Source organism: Budorcas taxicolor, chromosome 10 (assembly GCF_023091745.1).
Source record: "Budorcas taxicolor isolate Tak-1 chromosome 10, Takin1.1, whole genome shotgun sequence".
Classification (NCBI taxonomy): Eukaryota; Metazoa; Chordata; class Mammalia; order Artiodactyla; family Bovidae; genus Budorcas; species Budorcas taxicolor.
This window is the reverse complement of record NC_068919.1, coordinates 20,845,149-20,863,404: the sequence shown is the minus strand read 5'-3', so window position 1 is coordinate 20,863,404 and position 18,256 is coordinate 20,845,149. Positions and strand designations below refer to the sequence as shown.

The window sequence follows — 18,256 nt, the reverse complement described above, 5'->3', positions numbered from 1 at the left end:
AAACTCTGCTGGGCCCAGGCCCGCACCCTGCTGACTGAGGTTCCCCCAGCGGCTAAGGCAGCTTTTCCGGGCGGAGCGGCCCCGACGCACCCATGGGCCTGGGTCCGCGTTCCCCCCACAAACAGGGGCGCCGGTTCCCAGCTGGCGGAAAACGAGGGCGCGGGGCCAAGGGCTCGGGGCGCCCCCCACCAGGCCGCCAGCGACATCCCTGCCCGCCTCCGGATGGGCGCTCGGAGCCGGCCCCAGATGCGCACCCTCACCTGAGCCCAGAAGCTCTGGGGTATTTCCGCCGGGCTCTGTCCGCGCTGAAAGAGGCCCCAGAGACGGGAGAAGAACGAGGTAGGGAGCAACTTGGGGAGAGGGATCAAGGGAGAAACTGGTTGGGCATAAAATTCAAGACAGTTAAGGACAATTTCGTGGGTCCCCAGGGTGTGAGGACTTAGTTTCATCTCCCCTAAGGCATAACCTTATCCTCCTCTCATTCTCTTTAATGTATTTCTTGGTTTTTTTTCAGAGCTGATGGTGCACAATGTTTTGAAGGAAGTGGAAGCTCAGGCCCTAGCCTTGGCCACAAACCGGACTGGCAGTGAGATGCTGCAGGAACTGTTGGGGTTCAGCCCCTGGAAGCCGTTGTGTCGAGTATGGGCCGCTCTGCACTCCAATTTGCGCTTTGTGGCCTGTCATCGATGTGGGGTCCACGTTTTGCAAAGCGCTTTGCTGCAGCTGCCTCGATTGCTAGGGAGCCCTGCAGAGGAGGACGAGGAGGAGGAGGAGGATGGGAAGGATGGTCATGTGGAGACCCTGGAGGAGCTGGTCCTGGGACTAGCTGCTGAGGTCTGTGATGATTTTCTTTTCTATTGTGGAGACACACATGGCAGCTTCGTGGTCAGAACTTTGCTGCAGGTATTGGGAGGGACTCTTCTGGAGTCTGAGAGAGCCAGGCACCGTGGCTCCCAGTCACCTGGTAAGTATTACAAGAAAGGGGTGTGGACCTCCAGGGAAGGAGAGTTTAGGAAGTTCAGAAGGAGAGAGTAAGCAGAAGATTTCTTCATGTCCTTGAAGAATTAGCAGTGAAATTAGGACAAGGATATAGCAGGCCAAAGATTAGTGGGCATGGAGGCCCAGAGGTGAGGATGCCTGTGTGTGTTTAGGGGACAGCTGTTAGAAGAATGGGGGTAAGTGGAAGAGGTTATTCACTTGAGCATTGCCTCTCAAATTTTTTTTAACTATAGCTCACAGTCAGAAAACAATTTTCAAGCATCATTCAACATACATGTGTGTGTATATACACATATTGGATTCAAGTCAAAGGTCAGGAAGCAAGACCCTTCCACATACAACCCACTGATATTTCCCCCCACCCCTTTTTTTCCTGTGCCATGTGTGGCTTGCAAGATCTTAATTACCCAACCAGGGATCAAACCCTTTCCCCTTGCAGTGAGAGTGCAGAGCCCTAACCACTGGACCACCAGGGAATTTCCTCCTTTTTCATTTTATTCTGTGTGTTACATTAAAAAGTGCTTGTTGAGACCCACTAGATTGATTCTATAATACACTTACAGGCAGCGGACCTACATTTTGAAAAACATTGGGAAATAGGATAGTGAGTTTAAGTGAGGCCTGATTTTGGAACACCTTGAATTCCTGACTGAGGAGTTTGGACTATCTCCTATGGACCGTGCGGGAGCTGGTTGAAGTTCCCTAGAAAAATTAAAAGGGAAATGTAGTCTCAGTTCAGTCATGGAGATGAGATGAGACGTTGTTGTACCATATGCATTCTGCATCTCCAGGCCACATCCTTATTCAGCTGTGCGATTCTTCTCCCTTCAGGATGGCAGCCTGAGGTCTCACCGCTGTATATGTTCTTGATCTTCCTTCAGAAGCACAAAAGGCCCCATCTCGGGAATGTAAGCCAACTGATTTTGAGGTCCCTGAAACCTTCTTGAATTGCCTGCAGAACCTGAGCTCCTGCTTTCTAAAGGACATTGCTGGTAAGGAGGGAAATAGAGGAAGATCTAGGACCTTCTTTTTTGGAGAGGATTATCATCAAACAAGGCCCTTATTTCCATTGGTCTTATTTGTCTCTTTTTCAAATCTTGCCTGGTTTGATGTTGTAAAGGCTCTATTTAGACCCTTTGTCTCCATAGTCCCTTGTACCCTGTTGCCTGAGGTTTGAGGTTGTGTAGGTTGGCTGGATTGGGGGAAAGCCACTTTTATTATTTCTGCCCTCCCCCACAGTGTTTATCACTGACAAGATATCCAGCTTCTGCCTTCAAGTGGCCTTACAGATCTTACACCGCAAGCTGCCCCAGTTTTGTGCCCACCTCTGCAGTGCTGTGGTTGGCTATCTGAGTAGCCGGAATTCCTCAGCAGATGGCAGGTATGGACAGGGCCTCAGGATTGATCAAGGTGGTGGGCCATGTGAAATGAATGACACGATGTGGGTATTTTGTTTGTTTCCATTCTCTGTATGTGCGTGTTTATTTTTTTATTGTACTTTTTTGTCTAGTTTTATTGAGATATAATTGACATACAGCACTATATAATTTTAAGGTATACAGCATGATTTGACTGGTTTACCTCACGAAACAGTTACCACAATAAGTTTAGTGAGCATCCATCATTTCATTTTTATACAAAATTAAAGAAATGAGAAAAAAAAATTTTTTTTCCTAGTGATGGGAATTCTTAGGATTTAATTTCTTAACAACTTTCGTATATAACATATGGTAGTGTTGTTATATTTATTATGTTATGCATTACATCCTCAGTATATATGTACCTTATAAATGGAATTTTGTAACTTTTGATTGTCTCCAGCCAATTCCCCCTCCCCTCCCCCCCCCCGCCCCCGACCCCTGTCTCTGGTAACCACAAATCTGATCTCTTTTCCTTGTTCGTTTGTTCTTGAAGTATAATTGACCTACAACATTATGTTAGTTCCTGTTACACAATGTAGTGATTTGCTGTTTCAGTACGCTTCAAATTGATCACCGTGTAAGTCCAGTGATGTGAGTATTTTGAACAAGTATTTTGAAGACTACCTGATTGTCTTCTCCTTGTCCTCAGCCCCCTATTGCTGTTTCTGCGAGATCAGACAAGCTCCAGGCTCCTGGAGCAGGTGCTGCTAGTGTCAGAGCCCCCAAGGCTCCAGAGCCTCTTTGAAGATCACCTCCAAGGACAGCTGCAGGCCTTGGCTGCACATTCTATTGCCAACTTCCCTTTGCAGCGTTTCTTGGATGCTATCACCACCCCTGAGTTGGTGAGTTGAGAACTTGGCCAAGTCTGTTTCTGTTAGTTCTTGTTCACTGGGCTTTGGTTTATTGTGTACATGCCTCTGTATTTCCAACAGTGTGCTGGCCATTTCCCTTGAGAAGTCACTCCTGGAGGCTTCCCAGAGCTTAGGGTGAAGGTGCCTTCTTCCCAGAAAGGATGTGCTTTAGCTTCTCTCAGGTGCCAGTGTCAGTAGGAGATTGGCTTAATCCAAGTTCTCAGCCTGAGCTTCCGTGGCTTGCTTAGTCTCTGGGTGCTTGGCTGCAAATCCACGCGAGCAGCAGAACTGCTTTCGTAGCTTCTCTTTCTCCTTGCTGTTCAGTGCCAAGGCATGCTTTGCCAGGATCCCCTGGGTTGAGAGCTAGGATGGAAGGGCAGGTTTAATTCTAGTCCTCCCTTGTCCTTCCCCTCTCCCTGTGAGGCCTCACCTCTAAGACAGATCCTTTTGTTCTGGACCTTCCTTATCCATCCAAACCAAAGTCTTGCTATTGCCAATGCTTCTATGTTTTACCTAACATTTTTAGTTGCTTTTGGCAGGAAGATTTCATCGAATAACTTAGCCCACCATTACCAGAATGTCAAATTATTTATCCCATGTCTACCCTTAGCTGTCCCCTGTGTTTGAGGAGCTGAGCCCTGCCCTGGAAGCTGTGCTGGCCCAGGGTCACCCAGGGGTAGTCATTGCCCTGGTTGGCGCCTGCCGCAGAGTTGGGACCCACCAAGCCCAGGTCCTGCAGCTGTTGTTGGAGGTCAGTGGGGGTTACCTGCAACCCATTTGTACCCTGAGTTCAAGTTCTATCTGCTAGGATTTAGCTAATCGTCAGTTGTTGTATTTCTGGACCCATGGGATCTGATACCCAGCGAGTTCACAGGTATGGGGGAAATGAAGCCAGAGCCATCTCATGGCCCTGGAATGAAAAGTGTCTCCCCGGACAAAGAAAGAGGTTTTAAGGAAAAAATATTTATTCAGCCCCTATTGTATATATGGAGGCTGTGAATACAGCAAGGAAGATAAGATCCTCTCCTCATGCAGCTTATGTTCTTGTGGAGTTAGGCACCTGTCCTGGCTGGAAAGCCGAGGTGTCGGATAAGGTAGTTCTCAGCTTCATCACGTTCTGTCTTCCCTTCTAGGCATTCCACTGTGCAGAGCCCTCTTCCCGGCAAGTGGCCTGTGTGCCCCTCTTTGCCACTTTGATGGCTTATGAGGTGTACTATGGACTGGCGGAGGAGGAGGGGGCAGTGCCCATGGAGCACCAGGTGGGTGAGGTAGGAGAGAGGCCAAGCCTGTGACTAGTTGGGAACCAGGCCTCCCAGAGCTGAGGAAGCCCCTCGCCCCCGAGGTGAGGGCGCTGGGATCTCTTGGCTTCATCCAAGTGAGGTGGCGGTTTGGTGGCAGCCTCCTAACTGCCTGTCTTTGTCCTCTCAGGTGGAAATGGCCGCCGCCAGGGACCTGGGGGAAGCGACAGTTCTTGGGTCTCTCCTTCTGCAGCATCTGCTGCACTTCTCCAGGCCCTGTCTCATACTCCAAAGTCTCAGTGCCTTGACAGGACTGCAGCTTCTGACTCTGGCCCAAAGCCCTGCCGGCTCCCACGTGCTCGATGCCGTCCTCACCAGCCCCTCCGTGACACGCAAGCAGCGCCGCCGGGTGCTAAAGCTCCTAAAGGTTAGATTTTTGGCTCCTGTTTTAATTCCTCTGCTATCCCTCCATTTGGAGAGTGTGTGCTTTCCCTGGGACTGGCCTTCAGTCACAGAGAGGATGCGTAATTCCTAGACTGCTTCAACTTGGCCTCTTAACTTCACCTCCCCACCCTATCCCCACCAACAACACCCTTTTATGGACTGCCCTAGATGGCACTACCTTACTTATCTCAACGCAGGGACATTATGTGATGCTGGCCTGTAGTCGCCATGGCAGCCGTGTGCTAGATGCTATCTGGAGCGGAGCAGCCTTGGGGGCCCGGAAGGAAATTGCTGCTGAGCTGGGTGAGCGCCTTGTTTTGACCTTTCCAAACGTTCTCTTTCCTTATTCTGAAAAGCTGAATGGCTGGGAGTGGACCTAAATTCAGCAGAGACTTCAGTTCAAAAGGGTGGTTTTGGCTGTGGGTTCCGAGCAGTCTGCTCTCCCCTGCCCCTCCATGTAGTCTGCCCCTCTGTGTAGCCCTCCGCTCCCATTTCCGTTATTTGGACAGTGAGGTGTTAACTCTATCCTGGGGTAGACCCAGGGTTCCAGAAAAACGGAGGGACCTTCTCCCCAAGTAGAGTCTCTTCAAGCCTAGGGGGATGACTGCATGGTGATACTGAACACGAATGGTTCCCTTTGCAGGGGAGCGGAACCAGGAGCTGATAAGAGACCCTTTTGGCCACCATGTGGCTCGAAACGTGGCCCTGACTACCTTCCTGAAGCGTCGAGAGGCTTGGGAACAGGAGCAGGGGGCGGTGGCCAAGCGGAGGCGGGCCTTGAACTCCATACTTGAAGACTGAGGGCTTCGGATCTGGGACTGGGTGTTGATGGGGGGGTGGGGAGAGGAAGTATCTATCCTGCCCTGTTCTAGTTTAAATTGGAGTCAAATGTCTTACCGATAAACATTTTAATATTTTTATTGGAAACACTTTTGTCATGTTGCAGGGGGAAGGGTACAGAGAAATAGAGATCTCAAGGTGAGGTTAGAGAGGCCTCTGTTCAGGGCACCGAGGAGCCTAGGGACAGCAGGGGAGTGGTAATGACTTCTAGATGTGGTGGCAATCAGGATGGGATCCAGATACCTGGGAACAGGCTGTGGCCATTCAGGGTAAGTGGGAGGCTGGAACAATGGTCAGGAAGGGATAGTGTTCTTCAGGAACAGGTGTAGGCTGGGAGTGGAAGAATCATGCCAACAGGCCTGTTGTTACCACATCAGAGGACAGTGGGGAGATCAGGTGAGTTAGCCAGCCTGCCCTGTGCAGGCCCCCAAGCTCGATGCTGTCACAGTCCTTTACAGTCTGTCTCTTGGAATGAGGCTGGGGCAGAAGCTCAGACCCCCTTCTCAGTAGGGTTTAAGGCGACCCTGCCGCTGCCACTGCTCAGTCCCTTCTACTGCACGACGAAGGGTGGAGGAAATCCCCAGCAGCATATGGCCCAGGCCTTGCAGCAGTGAGGAGGCCCATCGGAGGAGCTCCCTGCAGGGTGGAGATAAGAGGAAGTCAGAGGTGGGGGGAGCCTGGGAGGCGGCCACAGGCTGGAGGCTGGGGGTTTTCCGCAAGGGAGAGCTAACAGGGTTGGGGGGTGGGGGGCATGAGAAGGAATTGTTGGAGCTGCAACTGTAGGGGTGGAAAAGTGTGACGTGTGGCCTCTGACCTGAGTATTTTCTTTGGGCCGAGTCCTTGAATGTCACAGCTCATGGAGTAGAGCCCGTAAAACGTGGCTTTGATATTCAGGCTGCCGAAGAGATCTCGAGGGCTCTGCTTGTATACGTCGAAGGTGATGCGGGCGATGTCCTTGCTGTGCTTGGGCTTCTCCCGGCCCAGGCCACACGACAGCACCCCACTCTGCAGGGCACCCCCTCATTAGTGTACTGAAGCTTCACCACTAAACCCTATCAGCCCTGGGACAGACACTGACCCCCCGCCCCTTGCCTGGATTGTTTGTCCTCTATGAGGAGTCTGACAACTCCTCACCTCTCTCATTGCCTCTGCCCTCAAGATCAGGGCTAGGCGAGACAAGAGGCTGGGAGAGACAGAAGGGATCAGTGGTCTACTGCAGCCCCAGTATGGGCCTCTCACCCTGCGGGGGCTCCAGCTCTGTCCCAACTCCAGCACCATCAGGCACGCGTCATCCTCCAACAGCTGGAAGAAGTCCTCGCTCTCCACGGTGGTCCCGTCTTCCTCCAGCACCAGTGTGAGCGCTCCACTCAGCGCCAGGGCCTCCAGAGCCTGCCCAGTGGCAAGAAGCAGGAGGGGAGGGCCAGAGCTTATCCTGTGCCCTGTCCCTGCCCAGCACCCAGCACCCAGCGGTGGGCCCTGGGTGCTGGGTGCTGACCCCAGCTCTCCACGGCTCTCTGGTGTCCCTGCAGAAGGCTCCAGCTCACGGTGTTGTTTGGTTGTTGGGAAACCCTCATTAGGGCCTGTTGTTTTCCCATTTGTCCTGTTTTGCTCCTGCCAGGCACTGTCACCTCTCCCAGCTTCCAAGCCACACCTGCCGGTTTGGAACTGAAAAGCTAGCCAAGTTCTCTGGGGTAAAGGTATTATGCTGACAAGGCCTGCCATGATGGGGTCTCATCTCCAGCGCCCCAGCTCACTCTCCCCAACCCTCACAGAGTTCTCCAGAGCTGTTTGCAGTAATGGTGACTTTTCACCTTTTTGAGTCTTCACAAGGGTCAAGTATCTGTTGTACTTTCATACCTTATCTTCTACACCTTTCCACAGCCCAAGGAGGCAGCTGTATCGTTTCCTTTTTACAAATGAAGAAACTGAAGTTTTGATGGGCTGAATACCTACCCAAGGTTTGACAGTAGGAAGCGGCAGAATCAGGATTTGATCTGTCAGACACTGCCGTTCCATACATTGGAGTTCTGAAATGTATTGCTCCAACCCTATACACTCCTTCCCCACCCCCAAAGACAAGCTTGCTCCTTAGAAAAAAAATGAATCGCCTCAAATGCAGTAGAAGCCATCGGGCTGACCTCCCTGCTTTCAGCCCTCAGAGGGAGGGGCAGCCATGTAATAACCACAGCTCTTTCTGCTCATCATTCCAAACTCTCTCTCTTGACTAGCCCCTTGGCTGCCCCTACTCTTGGCACCCAGGGACTTGACTCACTCGCCTTGTCTAGCAGTTCCTGACGGGTAGCGGCTGTCAGGCCTTTCCGGGTGGTCCGCTTGTGATCACAGACTCGGAAAGGTCGCTGGGGTGGTGGAGCCGAGGTCCAGACCTTTCGGCCCAAATCGGCGCTCATGTTGGATACTGACCTGGTAGGTGGGAAGGAGGGTCAAGAAGGGGTGAGAGGCCTGCTGAGTGCACTGGGGGTGATGGGCGTGGGTGGGGTAGCTGCAGTGATAGGGGAGTTGGGAGAGAGGCTCTAGGTTTGCAGATTAGAATAGCCCAGGGAGAGGAAAAGACTACCGAGCGGGGATGGAGGACAGGGATGGAGGACCAGGGATGGAGGACGTGGGGGGCTGGCGGGGGGATGGGGAGAATGGGGGACTGGTGCGGGGCAGAGTCTAGACAAGCCCACTGTGAAAAGTGGTGGCAGGGAGGGGGAGGGGCACAAATTGGAGAGTCTAGGAAGCTAGAGGCTGAATGGAGTGTTGTGGCTCTGCCCATATACCCAGAGCTGGAGAGTGGAGTGGAGGGTTAGGAGTCACCTGAGCAGGCCGCTGGGGTCCAGGTTAGAGAGGTACTCCATGGTGGAGGGAGGGACCCGGAGAGGAGCCTCTCCCTGGAGTCCTAGGCTGGGTGCTTCTCTGCTGGGCTGGAGCTGAAGTGGTGGTGTTTTCTGTTATGGAGCTGGGATCTCAGCCCCAGTGAGTAGGGGGATGAGTCAAGCCTGGACTCTGGCCCCCTCTGCCTGGCCAGTACACAGGGCAAAGTCCAAGGTGGGGGTGGGGGCGTGGCGTGGTGGTGGAAGGACTGTGTCCCCCAGATGCCAGGCAAAAGCCATGGAGGTTTTGTGAGGGTATCTCTGGTGGCAGTGTGTGATGTGAGAGTAAACAGGAACTATGTAATTGGAATGTAATCTCTGGTGTTTTTCTTTATATGGAGGGAATTTCTAGCTGCCAATCTGTGCAAAGCTGCGCTATGTGCTTTGCTTTGTATGTGCTGCCACCTACTGAAAAAAACATTTACTGCAGTTTTAGGAAAAGGGAGGCTGTGCTGAGGATCTGCAGGGCTTGGAGAAAACAGGATAGGAGGCAGTATGCACCCACGGGGTGTAACCCATGGATCCAGGATCATCAGGATCTTGTCTGGGACCTTGGCCTTCCTGCTTCCCTGCTCTTCCTTCTGTGGTCCAGGGGAGGGGCTGGCTTAACATTTCTCTGACTTCCTTCTCTAGAACTGCCTGCTTCAGTCACAGTGGATTAGTCACTCACTTTTCCCTCCCACTGGCCAATAATTAGCATGAAGGAGACATGGATGGGGGCTTCCCAGGTGGTGCTAATGGTAAAGAACCCGCCTACCAATGCAGGAGACAGATGTGGGTTCAGTCCCTGGGTCAGGAAGATCCCCTGGAGGAGGTCATGGCAGCCCACTCCAGTATTCTTACGGTCCCTATGGACAGAGGAGCCTGGTGGACTACAGTCCACGGGGTCGCAAAGAGTCAGACATGACTGAGCGACAGCACGCACAGTCATGGTTGGGGGCAGAGAAAATGCCTCCTTTAATGGACTTTAGGTATCCCGTGTCCCATCTCTCAGTTCAGCTGTGGTTGTGATAACAGTTGTGTGGAAGCTCAGACTCTCACTGTCAGTGAACACATCACACAAACACTGTCCAGGAGCCTTGTCTGAAGCTGTACAGGACAGGCTGCAAGTGTGCGTCAGGGCATTATAGCCTCTAGGACAACCCTCAAACAATGGGGAAGGTGAGCTGGACATAAACATCTGCCTTCCGTCTTTCGGGAAGGTATTCCGTGTGCTCAGAGGTTCCTGAGCCCACTGAAGGAACGCAGTAACACACTCTTGCTGGCTCCCCTCTTCCCCTTCCCTTGCTCTCACTCTGGCTTCCCGAGCTGACCGCCTAAAGACAGGATTACCTGAATCCACACCCTCGACTCAGGCTCTGCTGGGAGGGAAACCAAACTAATACTGGTGTCCTGGCTCCCAAGGAGCCCCTTTTTGGCTGTTAACGGGCAGAAGCCTTTTTCCTTCTTCCCTTACTGTTATCAATCTGCCAAATTTCATTCCTAAGTTTTGCCTGACCTCACCACCCAGAGATGGCTTCCTTCCAGTGTGTCTCTCACCGCAGCCTCTCCTTTTTCCTCACCTCATATCCCGGTGCACCCCAGCAGTGTGGCGTCTTCATGGGTGTGTGTCACAACTCTGCACGCAGCCTGTAAGCCCGTCACACCTCCGTGCATCTCCCACTCCCCCTGGGCACTTAGCCCCATGGTTTACACTGAAAGTTGTCACTGATAGCCCTCTGAGAGCCGTGAGGCTGGAGTGACGAGTAAGGCCCAAGGCAGGAGGTGAGAGGGGGTAGGTAGGAAGCTGAGGAAAAGGGGCTTAGCCATGTCAGGAGTCCGAAAACAGGCAAAGATACAGCAGCTATGGGAACGAGGAGTTGGGTTGCCTTCTCTGCTGAGAGCTGGCAAGGGACGCCTGACAGTGTAAGAGCTGCAGGGTGGGAGGGCTGAGAACTGGGGGTGTGTGTGTGTTGCAGGGGGGAAATGAGTGCAGAGGCAGGACCCAGGGCCAGGATCCAGCAGTGTCCCTACTCACCCACACACCCAGGGAACCTCATCTGCACCCCCTCAGCCTATCCTGTTTCTTGGGGAGGCAGGCTCTCACATGCCTGGACGAGTTAGTGATGGGAAGCAGCAGGGTGAGGGAGGGCTCCTGGAAAGGCCCAAGAGGAGCCCCACCTTGTCCCTCCCCGTTTCTGCCTCACCCTCTGCCAACCTGACAGGCACAGGACAGACTTAGACAACTTGCCCACTGCCACTTTGCCTTTGGGCTTCCCCAGGCCCCTGGAGAGCCCCCAACCCTGGTCCCGCCCAGCTGGGTAAGTAGATCTGCCCACTAGACCTTACTCCCCTCCACTCACTTTTGCCCTGCGGTATATACATATAGGGAATGGGGCTGGACCAAGAAGGAGAGGCTAGGTGAGAAGGGTGGAGGTGGAGGCAGGGACAGCCTGGGAGTCAGGACTGGGGAGGTGGCCTGACAGCAGGGGATACGGGTTCCAAGAAGTAGTGTTTGAGCTGGGGCTGGGGTCCTGCGGGGGAAGAGACAGAGACCCCCAGACAGAACAGAGGCAGGCTGCAGAGGAGTAAGGGATGCTCAGTCCCTTCTCACTGGCCATCAGGCGGAACGTGGACTTCTGCCCCACCTGAATGCGCCCCACAACTCTTTCCAGCCTCCCGGAAGGACAGAGGAATGTCGGTCTGCTACCGTCCTCCGGGAAACGAGACGCTGCTGAGCTGGAAGACCTCGCGGGCCACGGGTACGGCCTTCCTGCTGCTGGCGGCGCTGCTGGGGCTGCCGGGCAATGCCTTTGTGGTGTGGAGCCTGGCCGGCTGGCGGTCCGCGCGAGGGCGCCCCCTGGCGGCCACGCTCGTGCTGCACCTGGCGCTGGCCGACGGCGCGGTGCTGCTGCTCACGCCGCTCTTCGTGGCCTTCCTGACGCGGCAAGCCTGGCCCCTGGGCCAGGCGGGCTGCAAGGCCGTGTACTACGTGTGCGCGCTCAGCATGTACGCCAGCGTGCTGCTCACCGGGCTGCTCAGCCTGCAGCGCTGCCTCGCCGTCACGCGCCCCTTCCTGGCGCCCCGGCTACGCAGCCCGGCCCTGGCCCGCCGCCTGCTGCTGGCCGTCTGGCTGGCCGCCCTGGTGCTCGCCGCCCCGGCGGCCGTCTACCGTCACCTCGGGGCGGACCGTGTGTGCCAGCTGTGCCACCCGTCGGCCGCCCACGCCGCCGCCCACCTGAGCCTGGAGACCCTGACCGCCTTCGTGCTGCCCTTCGGGCTGGTGCTCGGTTGCTACGGCGTGACGCTGGCGCGGCTGCGGGGCGTCCGCTGGGGCGCCGGGCGGCGAGTGACGCGGGTGGGCCGGCTGGTGGGCGCCATCGTGCTGGCCTTCGGCCTGCTCTGGGCCCCCTACCATGCCGTCAACGTGCTGCAGGCGCTCGCCGCGCTGGCTCCGCCCGAAGGGGCCTTCGCCAAGCTTGGCGGGGCGGGCCAGGCGGCGCGAGCCGGAACCACGGCTCTGGCCTTCTTCAGCTCCAGCGTCAACCCGGTGCTCTACCTCTTCACCGCCGGGGATCTCCTGCCCCGGGCGGGTCCCCGCTTCCTCCTGCGGCTCTTTGAGGGCTCCGGAGAAGCCCGAGGGGGCGGCCGCTCTAGGGACGGGACCTTGGAGCTCCGAGCTACCCCTCGGCTCAAAGTGGCGGGGCGGGGCGGCGGCAATGGAGACCCTGGGGGCGGAGCACAGAAGGATAGTCAGGGTTGGGACCCTTGACGTCAAACCCTACCACCAGGCCTGCTCTCCCCTGTTCCCTTCCAGCGCCCCCCTTGGAACTCAGGGAACCACTCTGGATGGTTTGGGGATCCTTCTCCCGCCAGCGCTGAGATCTCTCTGGGCAGAATTATTATACATCTGGGGCAGGTCCAGGTTCCTCCCAGGACTGGGAGTGGTGATGGCCCGTATTAAAGAATATCATGTACCTGCAGGCTGGCTTGTGCCCGTGTGCCAGAGCTGCTAACTTGTTGCCAATAGCTGTTGTGAAAGACACTGTGAAACTGTGTGAAATACATTACAGAATGGCTTAAGAGTGCTCCCTCCAGTGGTTCATCCTACTTGAGTGAAACTACACCGTGTTCACCTAGCTCACTGCTGGGTCAGGCCAAGGCTGGGCCATGCAAGCCCTCGGTGGCATCTTAACCTGTCCTCCCCAGCCCAGATGGCCTGGTTCCCCCAAGCCAACCCATAGAATGGCTCTGGAAATAAAAGGAGAAAGAGGAAGGAAAGGTGTGAGTGATTGGCAGAGGGATGGTGATAAGATCTATTCTCCAGGTCTGTTAGAGCTAAGTGGGTGTGAAACTGGCCCTGGGAAGGGAAAGTCAGTCTGTAGGGTTTGAAAGGAAAGTTTTCTTGTCTGTCTTGTGGTTGGAACAGTGAGGGAGGGACCTTGAAGTCGGAGACTTACCTTCTCTGAATGTAACTCTCCCTGAAAAGGTAACCTGACTCAAAAAGGGAGCTCAGAAGCAGACACTCATTCACCCAGGAGGCTTCTGGGGGTTGGAGTTGAGGGGTATGAGGAACAGTGTGGATATCTGGAAGACAAAAAGAATTTTTCAGGGGGATGCCACTTCTTTCTCTCTTTTTCCTCTCTGCCAAGTCTTGGCTTCTCCCATGACTGCTAGCTGTTCCTCACCTCCCCCAGTACTTCTCGGTTCCCATCTTTCGGAATCTCTCTAGGTCTCAAAACTGTTCTGGATCCTGACAATTTTGAGTGTGGGAATGCAGGATGGGGTACTTTTTAGGGGATGTCCATGTGCACGCACGTGTGGTCACTAGGGTAACCAGCTCATCTCCATTTGCTTAGGGCTTTCTCAGTTTTAGCACTGCGAGTCTCTTGTCCCAGCCCCCTGAGTCTCTAACAAACTTAGATGCTTGATTACCTGAGTGGTCCCACCGACCCTCACCCTAGGTTCTGCTTTTGTGACTGTTCACACCACCCAGGCAGAAGTCAAGTTAGAGGAAATCCAGTCCTCAGGGTCAGGCCAGGGCCACCAAAACTGGGGTTGGACAGAGCTCTGGACTTGGGGGTGGGGCAGAAAGTATGGTTAGAGCATCTAGTCTGGGGCAAAGGGAGAAAGATCATAGAGATGGAGGTGGGGAGCAATGTGGAAGAGGAGGCGAAGACAACGTAGTTCCTGTCAGAAGGGGCCTCTGGGTGACCCCAGAGCTCTGAGCCAGAAGCTTCTATCCCCAAACACTGACTTCATGGCTTTCTTCCTGTCCTCACGCACCACAGCAGAGGCTTCCTAACTTCTGTTATACATTCCCCATCCCACAGGCCATCTGTGGTCAGAAAGCTCTTTCTCAACTCTGCCTCCAGTTCCTGCTGCGGTTTCAGCCCATTTCTTTTCATCATATCCTCTAGCTGATAGCTGCTCGGTCAACTCTGCTCTGGCTCGTCTCTTTTTTTATTTCTTAAAAAAATTTAATTTACTTATTTTTTGCTGTGCTGGGTCTTCGTAGCTGTGCACGGGCTTTCTCAAGTCGTGGTGAGTGGGGGCTACTCTCTAGTTGTGGTGTGTGAGTTTCTCACTGCGGGGGCTTCTCTCGTTGTGGCTCAAAGGCTCTAGAGCTCGGGTTCAGGAATCGTGGCACACAGGCTTAGTTGCCCCTTGGCATGTGAAATCTTCCTGGAGTAGGGATTGAATCCATGTCCTCTGGCAGGCAGATTCTTAACCACAGGGAAGTCCTGCTCTGGCTTTTCTCAAAGCAGGAAAGCTGGGGCCACTACAAAGGTTAAGCGACCTCAATGACCACCATTCCACTCTTGCCCATTACCACCATTACGCATATTTCCCAAGAAGTGGAGTTGGAAGGGAAGCAAGAAGGCTAGTGATTGGATTGAAGATTAGACTTCTTGGTTCTTAGCTTCTGCAGGAGAGTCAAGAAGAGGAGCGTGCCCTCTTTCCAGGGAGGGGGAAAAGTGGTCCTTTTGGGGGATGTTTTGCTTTCCACATTCCTGGTTTTCCCCCTCTCTTACACCTGCTTCTTGTGCTCATCTCTGCTTTCCCTCTGTGTTTAAGGTGGGACAGAAGTCAGCTGTGGGAAGGTAGGAAAGAGGTGGTACTGACTTACTTGCCCAGCGCCCACATCTTAAGCCCAAATTCATGTGGCAGCATAGCCACACTGGCAAGTGCAAGGCAAGTGGTTCAGGAAGGGGAAGAAATTGTCACTCTCTGCAATGGCACCCCACTCCAGTACTCTTGCCTGGAAAATCCCATGGACGGTGAAGCCTGGTAGGCTGCAGTCCATGGGGTTGCTAAGAGTTGGACACGACTGAGCGACTTCACTTTCACTTTTCACTTTCATGCACTGGAGAAGGAAATGGCAACCCACTCCAGTGTTCTTGCCTGGAGAATCCCAGGGACAGGGGAGCCTGGTGGGTTGCCGTCTATGGGGTCGCACAGAGTCGGACACGACTGAAGCGACTTAGCAATAGCAGTAGCAGTGATACTAGAGAGACCATTTGGCTTCTACGAAAGAAAAGGGAGATGGACCTAGGATGGAACTAGTTCTTTTAAATGAGGGGAGGGATGGAGGGTGCTAGAAGGGGGTCCTCTCCACCAAATCCCAGTCATGGCTTGAAACCAAGCCAAAGGCAGAGTGCTGTCCTCTTTAAGTCATGACGTCACCTGACCCGAACCGAGAACTGAGCCACAGCCCCAGCCCACATTTCCTATTAATCTGAAAATCTACATCGTTCACAGAAGATATAAAGATACTCAACATTCTGACCTCTCAGTCTGAGTCCATTTCCCCTCTCTGGCTTCCTTCCCTCCTCCTGCATGACACAATTCATCATTCTGTCCAATTCTTCAGTCTAGACCTGCATCTGAGGCCACACTTCAGCCTACCCACCCCTCCCTCCTCTTTCCTCTCTCACTACCCCTTTGGGGCGCTTCTCTTCTGGCCCCACCCCTAAGGAGTCCTCCTCCCCACTGGACTCTGGAACACAAAGACTATTCCACCCCACCTAGTGAAGGGAGCGGGTAGGAGTTTCCACCCCACCCTCAGGAAGATGCATCTTCCCTCCCCTGCTCTGTGGTACTTCCTCTCTAGCTGACTTAACTGATAGCACCCAGACCCCAGGCCAGGCCCCTGGCACCGGCACAGATCTCGGGATAGGCTACACCACTCTGCCCTCACCCTGGGATTGGCACCAGCTTCCAACCAGTGCCCAGCAAAGCCTTAAGTAAGTACCCTGGGAGTAGGGGAGGTGGGGGGAGGGAGCACAGCTGTAAGGTCCAAAGGACTTCCAAAGAAGGCTGACCAGTGGTAAAGGAACTTTAGAGGACTTGGTCTTGTCTCCTGTCCATGAAATCTTCCCCATCCCTGTTACTCTTGTTGGACCCTGGGCACCTCTGGGGTGAGTGGGTAGGTGATTGGAAGAGGGCAGTGGCACTTGAGTGGGCTGAGGGTCTGGCATGGGTGGAGTGGTGGTCGGGGAAAGGTGCTAGCCTTTTGAGAGGTGCAGCATTGTTAAGAAAAGCCTCCACTTTGGTTCTGGGTTTTAGGGTCTCCTAAGGGATGGAGGCTGACGGGTCTGGAAATACTGCTTCCGCTGTTGCTGTATATCTTGCAATTGGGTCTATGGGTAGGAAGGGGCTCTGTGGCCCAGTTCGGATATTAATCTTTCTACTCAGCCAGATCCCCTTAAGACAGGTCAGTGGGTGGTGATGAGGGTAGTATTCCCTGGTGAGCAGCATCTGATGGTGCTGACCTTTGGAGACGGATGCGAGTGCCCAGACTAGGTGTGTCCAGAGTGTCAGGAGACCCTTCCTTCATGCGCGTGTCGCCCTCACTCTCCAGGTCCTTGCTATAGCCATGAACACCACATCCCCTGCAGCGGCCTCCTCATCAGGAGTCAGTTTCATCTCTCCGCTGGTCATCATTGTACTGTCAGTGGCACTGGCTGTAGGGCTTCCTGGCAACAGCTTTGTGGTGTGGAGCATCCTGGCAAAGCTGCAGAAGCGCTCTGTCACTGCCCTGATGGTGCTGCACTTGGCTCTGGCCGACTTGGCCGTGTTGCTCACTGCCCCCTTTTTCCTCCACTCTGTGGCCCAAGGCACCTGGAGTTTTGGAGTGTCCGGCTGCCGCCTGTTCCACTATATCTGTGGAGTCAGCATGTATGCCAGCGTCCTACTTATCACGACCATGAGTCTGGACCGCTCCCTGGCCGTGGCCCTCCCCTTTGTGTCCCAGAAGCTGCGCACCAAGGCAGTCGCCTGGCGGGTGCTGGCCGGCATCTGGGTGGTGTCTGTTCTGCTGGCCACTCCCGTCGTCTTGTACCGCACGGTGCCCTTGGAACTGAACAATAGGAGCCTGACCTGCTTCCTGAAGTACCCCAGCGAAAGACATCGGGCCTTCCATCTGTTCTTCGAGGTGATCACCGGCTTCTTTCTGCCCTTCCTGGTCGTGGTGGCCAGCTACTGCGACATTGGGCGCAGGTTGCGGGCCCGGCGCTTCCGCCGCAGCCGCCGCACCGGCCGCCTGGTGGCGCTCATCATTCTGGCCTTCGCCGCCTGTTGGCTGCCCTACCACATGGTGAACCTGGCCGAGGGGATCCGCGCGGCAGCGGGCAAGGCCCTGGGTTCCGGACCGGTGGGTGAGCGGCTGCTCCTGGCCCGCCGCGTGCTCATCACGCTGGCCTTCCTGAGCAGCAGCGTGAACCCCCTGCTGTACGCGTGCGCCGGGGGCGGCCTGTTGCGCTCGGCCGGCGTGGGCTTCATCGCCAAGCTGTTGGAGGGCACCGGCTCCGAGGCGTCCAGCAGCCGTCGCGGGGGCACCCTGGCCCAGACAGTGAGGGGCATCCCCGCCTCTCCCGAGCCTGACCCCGCCGAGAGCCTCACTGCCTCCACCAACCCTCTCGAGTGAAGCAAACTCAACTAGGCCTGCTGGGTGGCCGCAGTGCAAGGACGGTAGCTTTCCTCCTGGGCGAATGCCCTCCCCGCTGGCCTGACCCAGTTTTTGACCAGCCCCCTCCTTCCACCAGGAAGAGAACGCTGGTGGGAGAGTGGAGCGGAAGGTGGGGAGGGGCACAACTTAGGGCTGAATGGGAACCGGGTCCCACAGGCAGCTTTACAATTAAAACTGAAGTCTGAAACTGGGTCAACCCGGGTGTGTGTGACGTGTTCATGATGGGGGACTGGGGTGCTCCTGGTTGCTCCTCAGTAGCAGAGTGGCACATCCTTTAGTTTCCTGTGCTTTTCAGTTTTGGGACACAGAGACAGAGAAATCAGACCTTCCCACCCCGATTCTGAGGAAGGTAATCTGCAGATCATACTTGGAACAACACAGGTCTGCAGACCCCTGAAGGAGCTGGCCAAAGAAGACCACCCAGGTGTGCCCATCACTCCAGACTCCCTGACTCAGCACAGGAAGAACCTTTAGACCTGCTAAGAGGTGTCTGCCCAGAAGGCTGGGGTGGGGATCTTTGTTAGCGGGACTCCAACCTCCTGCCAGTACTCTTTGTCCTGTCAATGGGAGATATCTTAGGGGATGGCCTCTTTTTCCTCTCTCTTCCGAGGCAGTCTCACCAGCGAGCCAAGTCATCAGA

At 54.7% G+C, this 18,256-nt stretch overlaps 4 protein-coding genes across 4 annotated transcripts; 3 read left to right on the top strand and 1 right to left on the bottom strand.

Moving 5' to 3' along the window:
* Positions 1–4: 4 nt before the first annotated feature.
* NOP9 (NOP9 nucleolar protein) lies at positions 5–5,775 on the top strand. Its single transcript, XM_052646875.1, has 10 exons — positions 5–339; positions 515–964; positions 1,881–1,991; positions 2,239–2,380; positions 3,070–3,262; positions 3,882–4,022; positions 4,405–4,530; positions 4,700–4,936; positions 5,151–5,256; positions 5,597–5,775. Exons 1-10 carry the CDS (start codon positions 93–95, stop codon positions 5,752–5,754), a joined length of 1,911 nt encoding a protein of 636 aa, XP_052502835.1. The 5' UTR covers positions 5–92; the 3' UTR covers positions 5,755–5,775.
* Positions 5,776–6,296: 521 nt separating this feature from the next.
* On the bottom strand, positions 6,297–8,651 carry CIDEB (cell death inducing DFFA like effector b). The gene is made up of 5 exons (XM_052647209.1): positions 8,611–8,651; positions 8,070–8,214; positions 7,033–7,182; positions 6,608–6,798; positions 6,297–6,429 (listed from the first exon to the last, which is right to left on the bottom strand). Exons 1-5 carry the CDS (start codon positions 8,649–8,651, stop codon positions 6,297–6,299), a joined length of 660 nt encoding a protein of 219 aa, XP_052503169.1.
* A 2,689-nt stretch (positions 8,652–11,340) lies between these two features.
* LTB4R2 (leukotriene B4 receptor 2) lies at positions 11,341–12,417 on the top strand. Its single transcript, XM_052647291.1, has one exon. It carries the CDS (start codon positions 11,341–11,343, stop codon positions 12,415–12,417), a length of 1,077 nt encoding a protein of 358 aa, XP_052503251.1.
* Positions 12,418–16,515: 4,098 nt separating this feature from the next.
* On the top strand, positions 16,516–17,574 carry LTB4R (leukotriene B4 receptor). Its single transcript, XM_052647265.1, has one exon. The coding sequence runs from the start codon at positions 16,525–16,527 to the stop codon at positions 17,572–17,574; it is 1,050 nt and encodes a 349-aa protein (XP_052503225.1). The 5' UTR covers positions 16,516–16,524.
* The last annotated feature ends 682 nt before the right edge of the window (positions 17,575–18,256 follow it).

Coding starts and splice junctions, on each gene's coding strand:
- NOP9 (XM_052646875.1), top strand. CDS start 93: ATGGGCCTGGGTCCGCGTTCCCCCCACAAACAGGGGCGCCGGTTCCCA. Junction 3,263..3,881: donor CTATCACCACCCCTGAGTTG/GTGAGTTGAGAA, acceptor GTCTACCCTTAG/CTGTCCCCTGTGTTTGAGGA. Junction 4,937..5,150: donor GGGTGCTAAAGCTCCTAAAG/GTTAGATTTTTG, acceptor ATCTCAACGCAG/GGACATTATGTGATGCTGGC.
- CIDEB (XM_052647209.1), bottom strand. CDS start 8,651: ATGGAGTACCTCTCTAACCTGGACCCCAGCGGCCTGCTCAG. Junction 6,799..7,032: donor AGAGCTGGAGCCCCCGCAGG/GTGAGAGGCCCA, acceptor GGTGCCCTGCAG/AGTGGGGTGCTGTCGTGTGG. Junction 6,430..6,607: donor GGCCCAAAGAAAATACTCAG/GTCAGAGGCCAC, acceptor TCCACCCTGCAG/GGAGCTCCTCCGATGGGCCT.
- LTB4R2 (XM_052647291.1), top strand. CDS start 11,341: ATGTCGGTCTGCTACCGTCCTCCGGGAAACGAGACGCTGCTGAGCTGG.
- LTB4R (XM_052647265.1), top strand. CDS start 16,525: ATGAACACCACATCCCCTGCAGCGGCCTCCTCATCAGGAGTCAGTTTC.